The sequence below is a fragment of the Pithys albifrons genome, chromosome 6 (genome assembly GCF_047495875.1).
Source record: "Pithys albifrons albifrons isolate INPA30051 chromosome 6, PitAlb_v1, whole genome shotgun sequence".
Classification (NCBI taxonomy): domain Eukaryota; kingdom Metazoa; phylum Chordata; class Aves; order Passeriformes; family Thamnophilidae; genus Pithys; species Pithys albifrons.
The window spans coordinates 26584558-26602394 of NC_092463.1; the positions used below are offsets into that span (position 1 = coordinate 26584558).

Here is a 17837-nt window from a genome sequence, read left to right on the forward strand (position 1 = left end):
ATTGTCCTTCAAGAATGGAAGTGTATATCCATGGCTCCTAGCGACACCACATCCCTTTTTTCAGTAAAGGGCCTCATAGTCACTCTGCCTTTTGGTATTTGCTCTAAGGCTGAGTTGCCCTCATTTGCAGAGGTATTTGGTATACCTGTCCACTGGTCAGAAGAGGAGCAGACTTTGTTACAAATTTATACATCCTTCGTGTTTATGGACTGCCAAATTTGCAGCTAGTTAAAGGAGAAGCTTTGACACTTCCTGCTAGTCTCTTTAGTTCATTACAGGTAGATAAGAACATAAGAGCACTCCCCATATGAGGGCAAGTGAATTCTGTGGTGCCCTCACAACACAGACGTGTGAGGTACAGGAAGGTTCTTTTAATTCCTCCCTTGAAAACTGTATTTTCATGCATAAGATTTATGTCCAATCTATAAACTACATAAAGCATGGGCACTATCTTCAGCAATAGAGGCTACTCTTGTTAATTGAATAAGTTACAGATTTGATACTGTGTTAAGAAATTTAGACTATTTTAATTACTGTTGAATTTAGCAATTAAACTGTATTTTTTGACTACTGAGAGCATTGCTTTGGCAATACAAGCAAGGATTTAATGATCAGGTATCACAGAACAGTTGATTAGATTCTTTATTATTCATAGGACAGATCAGAAAAAATATAACTTTCATATTTTAATTTGACTGTGCTGGTTTTTTGTAGTTTAGCAGAGCTATGGGTAAGGCACTTCCTCTGTTATGCTCTGTGTGCCTTGGAATTTTTGTTTCTTGTCACTCTTGGTTATATACCTTCTTTCCCGTGAAAGAATTACATATTCTTGGATTTGTGAGTCTGGCCAACCAAACTAGTAGTAGTCAGCATGTGTGCTTAGTTAAATTCTGTGCAGGCAGTGTTTCTGCAGTAAAGAACACCATGGATGTTGGGTTTGGGGTGCCCAGCATTCTCGCAAACTGTGCTACATAGTTAGTGAGAGGGGAAGTGCAGAGGTTAATTTTGTGATGTCTGGATGACAGTTTTCAAGCAGCATAGATCATCATATAAGACTGTTGTGGATTTGCATTTTAAGTAGTCTTAGTTTGGATTTATGGCTCTATATTGACCTGGTGACTTTAACTGCTTAATGATTTGGATTTGAATAAAGTGAAATTGTTGAAGCAGCATATGGTGCTGTAAGAATTCTGTCAACCCTCTGGAGAAATACCTGTAGGTGCTGAGGAAACTTTTGTTTAAGAAAGAGTAATTTGCTGTGTCTCCCTTTCACTTCCCTGCTTTCCTGGTCAGTTTGCTTGTGTGCAGGTGCTTGTTGTGGTGAAATATGGCTTATTTATAATGAGTTAGTAATTGTGCAGAACAGGCTGTATCTGAGTTACAGATAGAAAGTAGGTGGTGAATGGTGATAGTATCAAAATTTTTGATTGGTTTGCATTGTGATTCCTAAAAACAAACCTATGATAGGAAATAACAGTTCATTTGAAGAAAGGATATACAGGTGTTTCTTGTATTGTTACTTGTTTGTGCTTTCAAGTGTGTTTATGGGTTTGTTTTTGCTGCCTTTTATGTTGCCATTCTGCATGTTTTGTGTGTTGTGGTTGCTCTAACAGGTTGTATGCTGTTCTCCCTAGATGTAGCATGTGATGCATGTCCTTAGCTTTTAACTGGATTTTTTAGTTGCATTTAAAGATATGTAAATTTTTGTTTGGATGTTGAATTGAGTTTTGAATATATTGATGCTTTTGTAAATATTGGCCCTCTTTTTGCTTTGCCTGCAACTTTTAAAACACGCCTTCCTTTCCTCCCCTCCACAGTACAAGTTTTAATTTGCACTAGAATAAAGTGTTTATTTCCTTAAAGATTTAACAGAGGCTTTGGATGAAGATGCAGACCCCACAAAATCTGCACTGTCTGCAGTTGCAACTTTGGCAGCTGCATGGCCCCAGTTACATCAGGGTATGTGTGGGTTTCACTTCTTGTTTTGTTACTGTTTTTATTTTGCTCTGTATTTTAAAGCACTTTTTAATATTTGTTTACCTTTAAATGTCTGTATAAAATAACTGTTCATTCTTCTCAACTGTAGGCTGCAATTTGAAAAACTTGGATCTTGATAGCTGCACTCTTTCTGAGATTCTCAGACTTCACATTCTAGCCTCAGGTGCTGATGTAACATCAGCCAATGCAAAATACCGTTACCAGAAGCGAGGAGGGTTTGATACTACTGATGATGCTTGCATGGAGCTGAGATTAAGTAATCCTGGTCTCTTGAAGAAGCTTTCAAGTACCTCAGTATATGATTTGTTGCCAGGTAATAAAAGACTATGCATATTAGAGATTATTATACAACTCATTAAGCGATCAGTTTTGTAACTGGCTTCAGACCAACAATGGTCAAAATTTGCTGTATCATAGAATAATTTAGGTTAGAAAGGACCTCTAGGTCTTCTAGACCAAAACCCCCTCCTATGCTTCAGCCCCCACAAGCAGAGATTGCACAACTAGGCAGTCTCATTACTTCTGGGTAGCTTTTTTTTTAATCCCATTTAGAAAATGTTAGTATTACCTGCAGGAGGGGATCTCTCTGGGAGAAGCATCAGGGTGTTTGATTCAGCCTCTGCTTTTTGTTGTTGTTCTGGTTTGGGTCTTTAGTTCATTATTTGGAAACGGAGAAAAAAACACTGTCTACTCTTCCTTTATCTTTGTTTCGTAGATGATATTGCATTGTACTACTTTTGATGGTAAAAGTTAATAAATGAAAAATAAAGGCTTGCATCTCTGAGCCAAGCAGATATTTCAGGAAATTTCTCTTTGCAAGTGCAGTTGGTATACAACAAATGTTTGACTGACACTTGTTCTTGACTGAGAACAAATCCAGTCTGGAGTGTGTAAGAATAAGGCTTATAATCAATTATATAATGAAATACAAACATTTGTCTGAATTTTGGTTAGGAGAAAAGATGAAGATCCTTCATGCTCTCTGTGGGAAACTTCTGACTCTGGTCTCCACTCGAGATTTCATTGAGGACTCTGTTGACGTGCTACGAACAGCGAAACAGGAGTTCCGAGAACTGAAGGCAGAACAGCATCGCAAAGAGCGAGAGGCAGCAGCAGCAAGGTAAAACTCGGATATGGAAAGCTGAATTTTGTTTCTAAAAGTGACATTCATTCCTTGGTTGCAGAAGGCATATGGAAAAAAATAGTAACATTTCTGTTTTATACTGGTTTCTTGAGACTGTAGACAGTGGTGAAAGTTTGCCATGCTAAATGTTGTGCTTTTTCACACTTAATGCTATTTTTGGACGATGTTTTAGTATAAAAGAAAAAAGACATGGACAGATCAGATGTAGATTAATTGCAACTGGTTTTCTATTTCTTTCCTACTATTAGAATACGTAAGAAAAGAGAAGAAAGGTTAAAAGAACAAGAGTTAAAAATGAAAGAGAAACAAGAAAAGCTGAAGGAAGAGGAGCAAAGAATTCCTGCTGTAGAGATATCTGTTGGGTATGATTCATAGTATTACTGTGATACATATGGTAGAGCACTTTTTAGTTACGTGGCCAGAACTGACCTATATGGGTTTTGTTGACTTTATCATATGCAAAGGTGTATTTTAAGTATATAGTCCCTAATATTGATTTTATTTTTCTTCCTAGTGTTCTAGAATTGGTTTATGGGTGACAAGAGAAACATGCAAAATCTAATTTATTTTTTGCATTGCTTTGTCTTGCATTGATTTCATCTCTATGAATATCTTCATACAAACCATTATAATTCATTTGCTAATTTGAGGAATTGATCTGATGTGAGCTAGAAAATACTGACCTCACATAACAATTTATTAGCATTTTTTTAAAAAATGCTGTGTTATGTGAAGTGATTTCCATAAAACCAAGATTTTTTTGTTCTGTTAATAAAACTGTGTGGTTCCAGGTGGTAAGATTCAGGCACATACAGCTGTTTATGATTCCAGGAAAAACCCAAAGTGGATATACAATACTACATATTTGCCTGCTTGAGGAAGGTAGTTAGTTAAATAAATCTGCTTGTAAAAGGTGAGCATGGGCCAAAGATAGATTTGTGCTATGTTTTGGAAATTATAATTGAGAAAAAATAATAAAATAAATGTTACCCTATAATAATTACCTGTGGTTCTGTAGGTTTTTAACTATATTTGTTAGGTGAGGCAAAAATGTTAATTAAGCATTTTACAAAATCATATACATTTTGAGGAGGAAACTTTTTTAGACATGAGGAAAATCTGTGACAATAGAACTACACTAGGATGTTGCCTGGAAGGATCTGATTACAATAATACTTTTCAAATGAAAATGTGGATACCAAAGAGCATGCTTTAGTCTTTAATATGGAACTTCCCATTTACACTTCCGTGGGTTTCTTCTGGGTTTTAATATATTCTGTGACTTTTAGTTTAGTTTTTAAAAGCATTATAGACATTTTACTAGCTTAAGTACTTGGGAGAGAAAAATCCTGTTTGTGTCAAAGATGCCGTATTTTTTTGTGTATATATTTTCATTCAGCTTATAATGTGTGGTTGGTTGGTCACCTTTGGTTTATTTTACTTGGTCAGGGAGGAGGAACGGGAAGAGCTCGATACGAGTACAGAGAGCAAAGAGATTGAACGTAAAGAGCAAGACATGGACACGGTAACAGAGGATGAGGAAGAGCTGGGACCAAACAAAAAACGACGAAGAGGTAATGCTATGATGCATTTGTTTGTGTACCTGTATACATACATGCATGCATTATGCATCTGGGAAGTTCTTGTGTTTTATAGTAAAGGTATCCATCTTTCCTGTAATATTTTCAAGGAAAAGAAGAGGAAAAAACCCACACCCAAACATGATCATAATGGGCTACTAAGTACATTGAGCCAACCTGATGTAGTACTTGTCAGTTGGCTGGATTCCTCTGTTGTCTAAAAAATCACAGGCTGTTGCCTAACAAATCATTACAGTTGTAAGTAGTGTCCTCGAAGAGGGAGTTGTAGGAGTCCTATCTAATAGGGATGGTGTGGTTTTGATTTTTTTTTATTTAGTAAGCTACAAAAACAAGTATTTAAAAAAAAAAAGTAAGTTGAGCATTTGGGTTTAGTTTGCCTTTGTTAATGAAGCAGCATGCTGACCTTCTATACAAGAATACAGCCAGACTTGCTGCCAGATTTCATTTTCTCAGCAGTGTGCTAGTAGGAGCTGCAGTGCAGCAAATGGCACAGCCTGCTATTCATAACTAAACACAGATGTCACCACAGGAGGATGAACTGTTGATGGCTTTGGGCAGCTAGCTCACCTGTGCCTTTCTGCTGGGAAGGCTTTGTGGCAGTGTCAGTGCCAGTGAGAGTCTTGGATCATTGTGGACTTCATTTGCAAACTTGTGCAGTTCCTAACTGTTCCTGGGAGGAAATGAAGTCATTCAGTAATACCAATTTGCATATATACTACAGCTTTTATGATGGCAAAAAAATGAGATCCTAAAGAAAATTTCAGTTTTCTCAAATACGCATGTGTGAGGCATTGTGACTGGATGACAAACAAGTGTTATTGTTTCATTCCTACAATTGGGGAACTGAGGGTCACACTGGACACTGGTAGATATTGAGTGTTGACAGCATCTTTCAGGTTGCTTGCATCAATGAGGAGACATACTTTTCTAGATGACTACCAGAACCTAATACTTTGGTAAACTAAGATATGAACAGAAATACTTTCAGCTGGTATCAGTTGAGGAGGGGAAAATAGTAGTACATATATCTTTAAAAAGAAAAAGTGATAAGGTAAGATACCTGAATTTGCCATAGAAACTCTTACATGGGGATTCTAATGTTGCTTGAGACATTCTGGGGAGTTTAAGTTGATCATTTTGAGTATGATAAATTAATTCTGAGTCATAGTTTGTATTCATTAATGAAATTGCTAGAATTTTACTTTATAAGATGTTTCTATAGCATGCTTTTGAGTTCTTAAATATTTGGTTCTTCTTTTTTGGTATTAAAAATAAGTGTCAGTAAATGAGACTTTGTCTAGTTTCTGGAAAGTAAAAGTATTTTCAAAATGGCTACCCCTTCATCAAGGTCAGGGTAGTTAATCACTTGAGTTAAACTCTAGTTTTGTCTCTTGACTGAGCTTTAAGGTCTTTGAAAGTGTAAATTTAGATAATTGGAAAGGGACAGATCTAAAACAAACCCTTTACTTGAGCATTTAAAAAAAATATTAAAGTTATTTGCTACCATACTTCTTCTGTTAACTTTAGGAAGGAGAGGGCAAAATGGATATAAAGAATTTACAAGACAAGAAGAGACCACTTGTGAAAAAAGTGAATCTCTTACTGCTGAAGATGAAGAAGCGTTAAAACAGGAGCAACAAAAGAAAGAGAAGGAACTGTTAGAAAAGATTCAGAATGCAACAGCCTGCACAAATATCACCCCATTGGGTCGTGACCGTCTGTACCGTCGCTACTGGATTTTCCCTTCTGTTCCTGGATTGTTTATAGAGGAGGACTATTCTGGTCTCACAGAAGACATGTTGTTGCCTCGAACCTCTTCCTTTCAGAATAGTGGACAGTCTTGCACAAATGAACCTCAGGTATTCAGTAAAACTGGAGAGTCTTTGAAATCCTCTGAATCTACCTCCAATATTGACCAAGATTCACACACCAGTGTTGCAGAGGTGCCAAGGCCAGTATATAAACCAAACCGGTGGTGCTTTTACAGTTCTCGGGAACAACTGGACCAACTTCTAGAGGCTCTCAATTCCCGAGGGCATAGGGAGAGTGCCTTAAAAGAAACTCTTTTACAAGAGAAAACTAGAATATATGAGCAACTAAGCAGTTTTCCTGTGGAAAAATTCCATATTCCAGGTAAATGAAAGGTTCTTGGTGTTAATTTGCTTCCACAGGTACAACTTCTATATGATATTCTAGAAACCTAATTCTGATTTAATTGTATTTTTTTAGAAATAAGAATTAAGCTTTGTTTCACTTGATGGAAAACACGTTTGGTTTTTTCCTTCCTTTTTTTTTTTTTTGCCTTCTTGACAGGCCTTTATGGGACTTCTGCTGTTTCATGTTTAAAAAAAACCAGGCAATAATTTTTCTGTTATGTTACTGCTTAGCAAACTGGGATTGGCTTTTAAACAATCATCTTTAGGAAGTAATTTGAGCTTTGGGAAAAAATTAACTAGAGAGTAAAAATTAATATGCCCTAAAATATAGTGTAGCTATGTTGGTTGTTATGTGGATTAACATCAGTGCAGTGGAATTCTGTGATGTTACACTTTTCCGTTTTTTCCCCCCCCTTTTCTTCCTTTGGCAGATGCTCAGTACAGGAGGAAACAAGAGTATAGCAGATGTTTTTAAGGGTTTCTAAATGTAAGAGTGTACTGAATAACCATCCTAGACCTAGGATTTAGAGTTTTTTCCCTTTTCTACTAGCCCAGTATTTTGCCATTTATTGGCAGTGTGTTAGCTCCAAACTGCCAAAGTTCTCTATATACAAGCTTGCAGCTGGATTGCTTTGGGTGTGTTGCTGGGGAGAGTATGTTACCAAATTGAAACTTCCTAGGGTAGTGTTTAATTGCATTTTGTTTTCAATTATGACAAATTACTGTGAGGATTTCAGGTTTTCTGTGTTGGGGCAAGGGAGATTTACAGCAGAGACAAATTCTGTTTTCTTGGAGTGAGTATGCTAGGACATGGTGTGAGCACATCACATACTGCTAAATTTATAACTGATCTACCATTTCTTTTGGTGGAAGCTAGCACAAGACAGAATCTGTGTAGTAATTAAGCTTTATTTGGAGGCCTTATGTCTATGTTTGTTAGGTTTTGTTGAGCAAATCTCTGTCTTCTGATACATTTGAGTTGGTGTCTATTTTCCTAATTGCTGCACCTTTACCTCTATCTTGTGTGTTGCTTTTTGCCCTGAAGCAATCTCATGTTCACAGTCATAGATTTTTTATCTCTTTCAGTGCTGGATTGTAGAATGACATTGATTATATAAAAAAAAAGGCAGCTTTGAACTTCACTTTAACAGAGATGAAGAAAATTCAAGTGCAGTGGCCCAGTGCCAGTGCTGCCTGTGCGATAAGCAGGGCTAAGTGGCCATGTGTAGCTGCACTTTGTTGGGAGTTTTTCTGCTGTGGACTCCAGCTACTGCCCTATTGCCTTCACTCACTGGCAGGACAAGTGAAAACAACTTCCTAATTCTCTTGCACTGTAGACTGCCCTTCTGCCATTTCCAGTTCCCACTCAACAGAGTATGGAAATAAAATTGATGCATGCTATTACTTAATTTAATTCCAGTATCCATTAACTTTTTCTCAGAATTTATTTGTAAAGCAGTTGCTGTTTTTTCAGCTTTGCTCAAAGCAAAAACATTGCATTTCTTCTCTACTTTTAAACTAAAAAGGACACTTCCCACATCCAGGCATCAGAGTTGCTAGTCTGCATTTTGAGAGTATTTTCAGTTACAGGGAATTGTTTCAGTAACTGAGAGCACCTTTGAAATTCATCCTCTGCTTTCTTAACAACAGCTTTATAACTTCTTTTTTCATTAAATACCTTAAAGTTCTTGCATGTATCTTCTCATCGCTACACTACAGGGTTTTAAGGTAAATCCTGTTAACAGAAATGTTCACCAACTATGCAGATTTGCAAGCACCTCTTTAGGAGTTGAGCAAACTCTCAGCTCTTTCCTATGGCTTCTGAGCTTTTACATGAACTTTGGGTTCTCTTACAAAGACGCTTTTACTTGACATCCCATCATCAGCTCTTCCCTTGTTCTCATACATTATCATGCTGTCTTGTTCCTTTTTTTCCCCTGCCTTTAATTACACGACAGAGTCAGTTTGGTCTGTCCCCATATCATCTTATCTGTTTGCTTTGTTTTAAAGTTAAGATTTTAAAAGGGATTATATTTGTTCTGATATGTTTTGTGATTTTCAGTTGCACATGCTTGTTTTAAATGTATCTGTGATAAAGATCCACGCAGGAAAGAAAAGTGAAGGGTTATCTTGTAATGTAAGAGCCATCAAATACTAGAAATGTGACCTTTTTTTCTCCATGCACTTATAGCAGAGTTGTTACTTATCTGCTACTTTAGAAAACATTTTAAGGCAAAAGAACCCCTTCTAAATTAACAATGATTTCTCATTCTTTGTGTTGAGATGAGTGGATGCCAATCTGTAGCTCATCCCTCAAAGGAATTCTCTGCTTGGTATGGTTGGATGCCTTAACTGGCATACAAATGTGTGTATTGGCAGCCATTGATACAGGAGGGGAATTTGGAACCTGTGTGTAGTTTGTCCTGCCCTGTGCTACTTTTGTGCCCTTCCCCAATGGCTGCTTTAAGGAACAAGCTCCACCAACACCGAATTACTTGCTGTTCTTGCAGATAAACCTCTAAGTGACATCAGACCTCCTTCAGGACGGGGAAGGATTCAGAATGCCCACGATGGCTCTCACCTATCTGCAGAGAAGCAGCTTGAACTGAGACTTAGAGACTTTCTTTTGGACATTGAAGACAGGATCTACCAAGGAACGTTGGGGGCTATTAAGGTATTTGTGAATTGCAGAGTGTCCAGGAACACAGTGGTGCCATTGAGTCTGTAACTTAAATGAGAACTCTTGAATGCTGTGGTTTTACTGAAGGCATAATTAAATTAAATGTAGACAGTAATTGGCACTAAAAGTTTGTGGCCTTTGATTCTTTAGAAACCTCAAATTTGTATGTTTGCTTCAGGTCACAGACAGACAGGGTTGGAGAACAGCCTTAGAACATGGGCGGTATGAGTTTCTGAATGATGAAAATAAAGAAAATGGTATTATTAAAACTGTGAATGAAGAATCTGAAGAAATGGAAACTGATGATCAAGATAAGTTTATTGTGAAAGACAGGTAAGAGCTATAGTTTAAATAATGGCTCTTTGACTTTTGTAGCAGTGCTCTGGGTTTTTTGGGTTTTTTTTTGTATCTTCAAGTTGTTTCAATTTCTTTGAAATGGTGTTTTTTAAGATTTGAGTTGTAGAACATGGTGTTATTGCATTGGTTTATGGTCTCTAAATGACGCTGTTCTATTCCCATACCAGATTAAGGCACCAATTCTTACTACTTTGAGTATTCAGATATTGCACCACGCAAAGTGAAGGTTAATTATCAAAGAAGGAACATGTGGATTCATTTTAAAATAATTTAAAATGCAGAGAAAAATTAATATAGCAATTGATACTTTATTTTCCATAAGAAAAAAACAACAAAACAAAACGTTATTCAAATTTGTGGAAAGAGTAGGAGTGTTGAAAAGGAAAAATGGTAATAGTAACAAATTGCTGGTTGAACTGACCAGTATTCCTCTTCATGAGCCACAGGAAGATCCATCAAGGCAACAGGCCGTGATCTGGATTAGCTTTTAGCACTGCAGCAAAATGGAGATATAACTTTACGACTTCATGAATGCTAATACTTCTGTAGAGCAAACTGAAACATAGTAAGAGAAGGGAAGTCTCAAATCATATAGTGTTGCAGCTGCAAAAGTGTTTTATGGGGTTTTGTTTGGCTTTTATAACAAAGATATGAAATAGATGTGAAACTCGTATAAGTTTTTGTTATAAATCTAACTCAGAAACTATGGAAATGGTGCAGATTTCTAAATTATCAGAAGTTACATACTTCTCAGAGGTCTAATTTACTTAAAACATATAAAATTACATGTCTTGATAGGATATGAATTTGAAATACTTCAGGAAAAAAGATTCATTGAAGACAATTACTCTACCAGTATACTGTTTGCTTATGTATTCTGTGAGGTTTTCTGCCACTTCAATAAAAATTCTGAGTGGACTCTTGAATGTTAGGAATTTAAAGTTCTCCAAGTTTTTTTCCTTTTTATTTCAGCTTCCTGAATTCTTATTTTCATATAAAACTGTGCTTTGAATCAGAGTCCTCTAGTTGCATGCAAAATGGATAGGGTCATCCTTTATATTAATGACACTACTTACAGATGTTTGGTTCCTGAAAACCACAACCACTCTTTTAATGAAGAAGCTAAAATTTATCTGTCCCCACTCTACGCTGGGCACTTGCTCCATTGCCAGCTCTCAGTGCAACTGCAGGAGTTTGTTGCTTCATTTTCTTTCTCCATTTGGTAATGACTCCATCAGACTTTCTGAATAAAGTCTGCTCTAATAGTCTTGCATATTAAAAAAGACTGTGAGATTCTGAAATCATGTGACATTTCTTTTGATGCTGGGCTTTTTATCCACCTCAGAGCAAGTGACATCTCATTAAGACCTCAGAGTTTGACTAGTGAAATGTAAATAACTCTGCAGCTTTCTTTCTGTTTGCTTTCAGGCTCTCAAAATGTGTGTGACTGCAAAATATATATACTCTTCACAGAAATCTCTCATAAACTCGCTGATCCATGTTGCATCAAATCTTTCAAAAATCTGAATAATTGTATTGAAATCTGTCATCCACATTTTTTTTGAAATTTATATAACTGTTACCTAAAGATGATTTATCTAGATTAACTGAGCTAATTAGGCAAACATAAGAACTAAGATTACTAATGATACCTGTGCAGTATCTGTTCATGTTCATAATCCATGCATGTAAATAAAGTTAAAATAAGAATCTGGTGTTAAATTCAAAGTATTCAAAGATAATTTCATATGTTTCTATTCTAGACTCATTGGGTTAAAAACTGAAGCTGCAAGTGCTGCATCAACAAGCACAAGTACTCCTCAGCCAGTCAGTAATGTGGTCCACCACTTGGCATCTGCTCTGCTCCAGATAGAACAAGGAATTGAGCGCAGGTTTCTCAAAGCACCTCTTGGTAAGCTCTCAGAATTGAAACTGCGATGTCTCTGATCTTGTGTAAGATTTTGTAACAAACAAACAAACCCCACCTATCCCAACGCTGCAGAAAGACCCCATCTCAAACCCACTTGCTTCTTTTGTAAGACTGGATGCTTTAGAGGGACTTGTTGGGAAAAAGAACAAATAATTAACCTATTGGTGTGTTCCAAAGTAAAATTTAAAAAAGATTGTTAGTTTACAAGGCAATAGATCACGAGGAAATACTACTATTTTTCTTACTATTCTACATGTCCTGAATTATATATATATATTCATTAACAGCAAATTTTACTTTTAAATATATGCTTATTTAACATGGATTGTTTCAGTGACCTTGTTTGTGTGGCCCTATATGACTATAATGATGCACTGGGAGACAAGTTGTACCCTTAGGCAGAAATGAATAATCTTTCTGGGGCAATACTGTAATTTAGATTTACTGTTGAGGCCAATATATCATGTAGCTCTACAGTGAGTTTCTTCTGAGTGTTTTTTAGGTTGTAAAAATGCATGTTGCTTTTTATACTGTTTCTGTGAAAGCAATATTATCCTGGTTTATCTGGATCACCTTGTTCAGTAAAATGCAGGAAAGATTTACATTGCAGACTTTCAGATTCTCAGGTTTTGCGTTTGTGCTGTAAAATTTGGAAATTAAAAGGTTGCAAAAAAAATTTAAACCAAAGCAGGATTATAGCTTGACTTTGACATACATTCCTTCCTTGACTGCCTCTGATGGTGCTCTAGGGGTGAGAGAGAAGATCCAAAGTGCATGAAGTAGTTTTGTTTTCCAGTGATCCCTCAGGTGTGGGTTCCTTAGGATTGCTTTGCAATTCAGAGCTGGAGTTTTGTCTTGGAGAAGTGTGTAAAGGTGGTTCATCCTTCCCAGGGCCATCCTGGGGATGAGCTGTGCTCTGTGCCTGCCAGGCTGCTTTACTTCTTGCCTGTGAGAGCGCAGTGTGAGTTACCAGCACAGCACATACCAGGATCTTCCAGAGCAACAACTGCCACACACGCTATTAGATGATACTCTCCTCTGAATCATTGTGTACAAACGCTTTATTCTCTGGCAGATTTTGCTGTAGTAGTTTAAGGGGAAAATGCAGGTTTTAGTGTATTAACACTAGATGTTAGTGCCCTGTGGCACAGTTGACCTGAAGCTGTTTGTGAATCTTGGCTGCTCCTGTGTGGAATCTGCTGTCTGGGTATCAGTTGCCACTGAAGATGAGTTTGAGCTAGACTTGTGCCAGAGACTGACGTGTGGGCATGGACGGGTTCCCTTCCACAAGCTTTTGTTACTGGTGTGATGACCTTTAGAAGAGGCAAGTGCAACAAATGATGGAGATGAAAGAGGAGAGCATGGGAATAAGTTTAAATTGGCAGCTGTGTTTGGTCAACTCAAATATGCCTGCACTTCCCAAGCCAGGCATGATACGGCTTATTTCCTACTGCATGACTATTTGCAACTTGTGCTACAGTTAAATTGACAGCACATCTAGCACTTGTCCTTCTTGCTCTTCTTATATAGGTTGTAAATAGATTGTGCATTATATGCCTTCATTTCTAAACTGGCTTCCAAATTTGCCAGCAGCATCTTGCTGACAGTTCTATGTTTACCATTCGCTAATGGGGAAAAACATGGTTATTAGCAGGTTATGGCCATTGATCATGCATCCTGAAATAGAGGAAAAGGACTGGAAGAAGAAAAATGTCCCTGAAATGTTGGATGGAAAGTTTTTTTAGCAGTCCTTCTGGGGTTTTTTTCAGTGGTTCCAATTCTGCCATAATCAAATGATGGTTCATATTTTTGCCTGATCTTTTCAATGATGGTGGGATTTCTTTTTTAATTTGGAATCCTGTTCTTTTATAGGTTCTTCACATGGGGTGACAAAGAAACTATAATATAGGGAAAGCAACTGTACATGATTTGCACGTCTTAAATCTCTGATGCTCATTTACCATATTGTGCCCATGCATCTCTTCTGCTCTGAAAAATGCTAATGTTCTAAGATTACTATAATGTGTGGAATAACCTACATTAGTGAGGAGCAGGAAGGATCCAGGTGTCCTCTGCTCTGGCTCACTGCCCCAACCATTAAGCGACAGTGTCAGGTTCCCTCTTCCTTGCTTTGCCTTTGGGGCCAAATGTCTCATGTTTTCTGTTGCGTAATGGGCTGCGAGTCTGAATGAAGGCAAGATTGCATATGTGTAACAGGCAAGGAAAAGTTCTCTACTTAGCTTGACAAGGAAATGTTTGTAGTGTTACTAAACCTCCTAAGGAAAAGTGGGCATTGCTTCTTGTTTGGGACTGCCTTGTGCTCAGAGCTGTGATGCACTTTTTCGCTGTCCCCTTTAGAAAGTGCTCAACAGTATTCTGATAATAAAAAGTAGGTCTAAGTTTATAGCCAGTGAAACAGGAGTTTCTTTTTAAATAGTTCTTCTAACTATTTAAGGGAACCACCTCCTAGATGAAATGCCTTGCATATCTGTTTCTAATGTTAAACCTGATAATCCCAAATTTTTAGGCTGATTTAGTTACCACTGAAGTAAAAACACTGGAAGTCAAGCAAATGCTGAGTTCTGTTTTGGTAGCAGTACAGGGGAGCACTTTTGTTAAAAAGAGTGACCCTGTTTTTCTGCTTTAAGCCAAACTGAATGTGCTTTGTCATTATTCCAGTTGTGAAGTTTCTTTGCCCTCTCTACCCCCCCTTCACTCTGCTCTGTTTCTATTAGGGAATGGAGCCACATTTAACAATTTTCAGTTTTCATTTGTGCCTCAAGCCAGCACAGTGAAATTCCGTGCAGTCACTGGCAGGTTTATCTCGGTGGCCTCCAGGGTGCAGAGCAGACAAAGGGACCCGGCACAGCAATAAAAGGACCAGCTGTTCCTCTCTGCTCCGTTTTTGTTTGAGGCTCTATCAGGCTGCCAAGAGCCTTGCTGGTGATTCTGATAAGTTTAGAGTTGAGGTGCATACCAAATGTTCAAGTGGAAGAGCAAGAAAAGACTGACACAGAAGATAGTGATGCAAAAAGAGATCTGGATACCCCAGAAATGGCCCCCTTGGCCTCACAGAGCTGTTAGAAGGCTGCTAATATTCTGTTGTCTGGTGATTAAATGTAACATGATTTGAATTGTATGCATTTCTTAATTATGATCTGTCTTTTAGAAATCTTTTCATTTAACATTAGCTATGCAAATTCGAATTTTCTTCCCAAGGCTAAGGTAATGCTTGGGTAGAAGCACAAAAAGAGAGGGGGTTGTACTGCAGTTGCAGTACATTGTTTTCCTGCAAAAATTTCTTAGTTAAGGTGTAAAAAAGCTTTTTTTTTTTATAGCTGTTTGAAGGAAACTCTGAAATGCTGCTTCTCAGATAAAATTACATTTGAGAAGGAAGAAATATGAACAGTTTTTATTGTGGGGTTTGCTTCTTTTTTGATACAAGCTTACTTTTCTTTACATTTCAAAATACTTTGCAGTGCAGAAGTAGGTCTCCTCATTCCTATTACAGAGATGTGAAAGTTGAGGTATAAAATGATGAAGTGATTTGGTTGCCCTGGAGTTCACTGAGGCATCCCTGCCAAAAAAACACTGCCAAAAAAAACCCTGCCTTCTGCACAAGTGCAGGACTTGGGTCAGTAAGCATCCTTCAGATTTTCATACCAAAGTCTGAATTCTAGTTCATGGGAGCACCTTTGTGACTGATACAGGGAATTGTTTACCTCCTCTTTAACTTGTGCCACCTACTTCTTGTGGGACAATAAAAAACCCAAACAAGTTTTTTGCTTGTTTTTGCTTGTCTTTATTCCATTCCTTTCTTTCTAGATTTTTATTATCTTTGTTTTGTCTACTCTCAAAGTTGTTTCCTTTGAATTGGGATGGGATTAGTATATATGCATACTTTGTTCTCATGCTTTTATTACTTGCCTATGGAGTTTCATGTGCAGAGGCAGCAAAGGTGGAAGTGGCCTTTTTTATGATGAAGAATTTTTGTCTACTCTTTAGAGAAGGCAGTGAAGGTACCTTGTAATTGGAGCCAGTGAGGTTTACTTGGCTCTTCCTTCCTGGAACGTTATTTAATCATTTGAACACTCAAGAACACTCCTCCACAAAAATATACAAAGTACATTGTTTCACATGAACAGATAAGCTGGTTCTCTTGGTCCTTGAGCACTGTGTCCATAAACTGGTTACATTTTTTGAGAATTGAGGAGGTTCATAGTAACACAGACCAGATAAGTTGTTTGCTGAGTGAGAAAGAAACCTGTGGTTGTATCAGCTCCTCTAGCTGTTTGTACCGGAGATGGACAGAAAGGTAAGGCAGGGTGGGCTTCAGAGTTTTCAGTTCAAGCCTTCTGTTCATAGTGGGAGTCACAGTTAATCCTAGGATGTGCAATTCTTCTCTGCACATTACTCTCTTACCCTTCACTTTTCTGTGTGCACATGTTTGGAACCACTGTTTTAGTGATGTTTTTAGACTACACAGGTATGGAATATAAAAATTAATTAAAAATTATCTGCCATGCTTCAAAAAGGTACTTGAAATAACCCTATGAATTTAATGTTAGGTAATTCAGAAGATGATGAAAGGAACCACTGTGGGTATGAAAGGAGGAAGAGAGTGAAAGACAAGACTAGTCAGAGAGATGGTAAATTTTAAATGTTACTTGCATTACTAAGAATTAGAAAGAATTGAATATTTTATCAGGTTTTCTTTTTTGTTGTTTTTTTTACTTAATTTTGTAGCCAGTTCTTAACATTGAAGGAATTATGGTATTGAAGCCAAAGGTTTAACCATGGGTACTGAAACAAATACAGCTCAAAGATTAAAAAAAAGGGGGGGGGGATGTAAAATAAAAGGCTTCTGCAACTAGAAATAATGAACTGTATTTTCTTTTTATCACTTTGGGACAGAAATCTGCATGTTCACGTAATCCTGTTTTGTTTTTTTTCCCCCTTCCTTTTAATGTCTCAATTTTTTTAAAACTTTGCAGCATTGTGCAACTGCATATCCTTTCTAGAAATAGTAAAATGGAAAACCCTTCCCTGAACTCAATTAGCTATTGATAGATGAGTGCATAGATCTGTCAAGCAACTTCATTTGCATTGTAGCAAGGCTTGGAGGACTTAGTTGACAGAGGGGTGTCCCACTGCGCAGGGTAGAACTGCCAAAACACAAAGGAAGAGGCCGTTTCTCCCTCCATGTTAACAATATAAATGAGAAAGATGATGGATGGAAGAAAGAAATGTTATTCTTACTTTACAAATTGGGATCTGAAACAGCGGGTGTTGTTTGGCATGTTTCTTTCAGCTGCAAGACATGCTGGGGCTGGTTGTGGTCACTAATTTCCATCACTACTTGCACTGCAAACCTGCAGTTGCAGCATATTTGTTGTCTTGTGTGATGAACTATATTGGTGAACCAATCCAGGCTAAAAATAACCTCCAAATAAAAGCAATAATGCTGAAGCTGCCATTGTCAGCAAAAGAAATATTTGCCAAACTATATATGTGCTTAAGGTAGTGTCTTTACCAGAAGTACAGTAGAAATCTGTTTTAAGCAGGTTTAATTTTCTTAACCAAATTTTAAACAAACACATTGAGATATACTGCAGTGCTGTGAAAAGGACCTTGTCCACTGTCCTCAGAAAACTGAACTTGATATAGGAAAACATAAAGACAAAGTATTAGGAAATGCTAGGAAATACAGGTTTATATTTGCAATTCAGGAGTGGCTGTATTTTATTGTGAAGCTTTGTTGCCTGTTTATCCTCTGCTTTCTCCCATCATTTCTCTTGTGCTGTTTGCTCCTAATGCAAATGTATGCAAGATTAGACAAATCCTGGCAGACAGTTGATGAGAAGGCAGAAGGGCCTTGCCAGGAGAGTAATTAGTCTAATTCTTTTTCTTTTGTTGTTTTTGTTATTAAATGTCTTCTCTTCTGATTCTTGAAAATAAATAATTTGGCAGA

General features: G+C 37.3%; 1 protein-coding gene across 5 annotated transcripts in view; it reads left to right on the forward strand.

Moving 5' to 3' along the window:
• The window catches only part of BAZ1A (bromodomain adjacent to zinc finger domain 1A), a 65688-nt gene that overhangs the window by 39582 nt on the left and 8269 nt on the right, over window positions 1-17837 (forward strand). For 3 of the 5 annotated variants that reach the window (XM_071557940.1, XM_071557942.1, XM_071557941.1), the window contains exons 13-22: window positions 1864-1959; window positions 2087-2311; window positions 2953-3118; window positions 3391-3504; window positions 4592-4716; window positions 6271-6876; window positions 9410-9573; window positions 9758-9912; window positions 11700-11848; window positions 16435-16515. In XM_071557940.1, coding sequence (XP_071414041.1) covers window positions 1864-1959; window positions 2087-2311; window positions 2953-3118; window positions 3391-3504; window positions 4592-4716; window positions 6271-6876; window positions 9410-9573; window positions 9758-9912; window positions 11700-11848; window positions 16435-16515 — 1881 coding nt within the window. The remainder of the gene's footprint in view (window positions 1-1863; window positions 1960-2086; window positions 2312-2952; window positions 3119-3390; window positions 3505-4591; window positions 4717-6270; window positions 6877-9409; window positions 9574-9757; window positions 9913-11699; window positions 11849-16434; window positions 16516-17837) is intronic. The other 2 variants (XM_071557943.1, XM_071557944.1) reach the window with 1 other exon arrangement.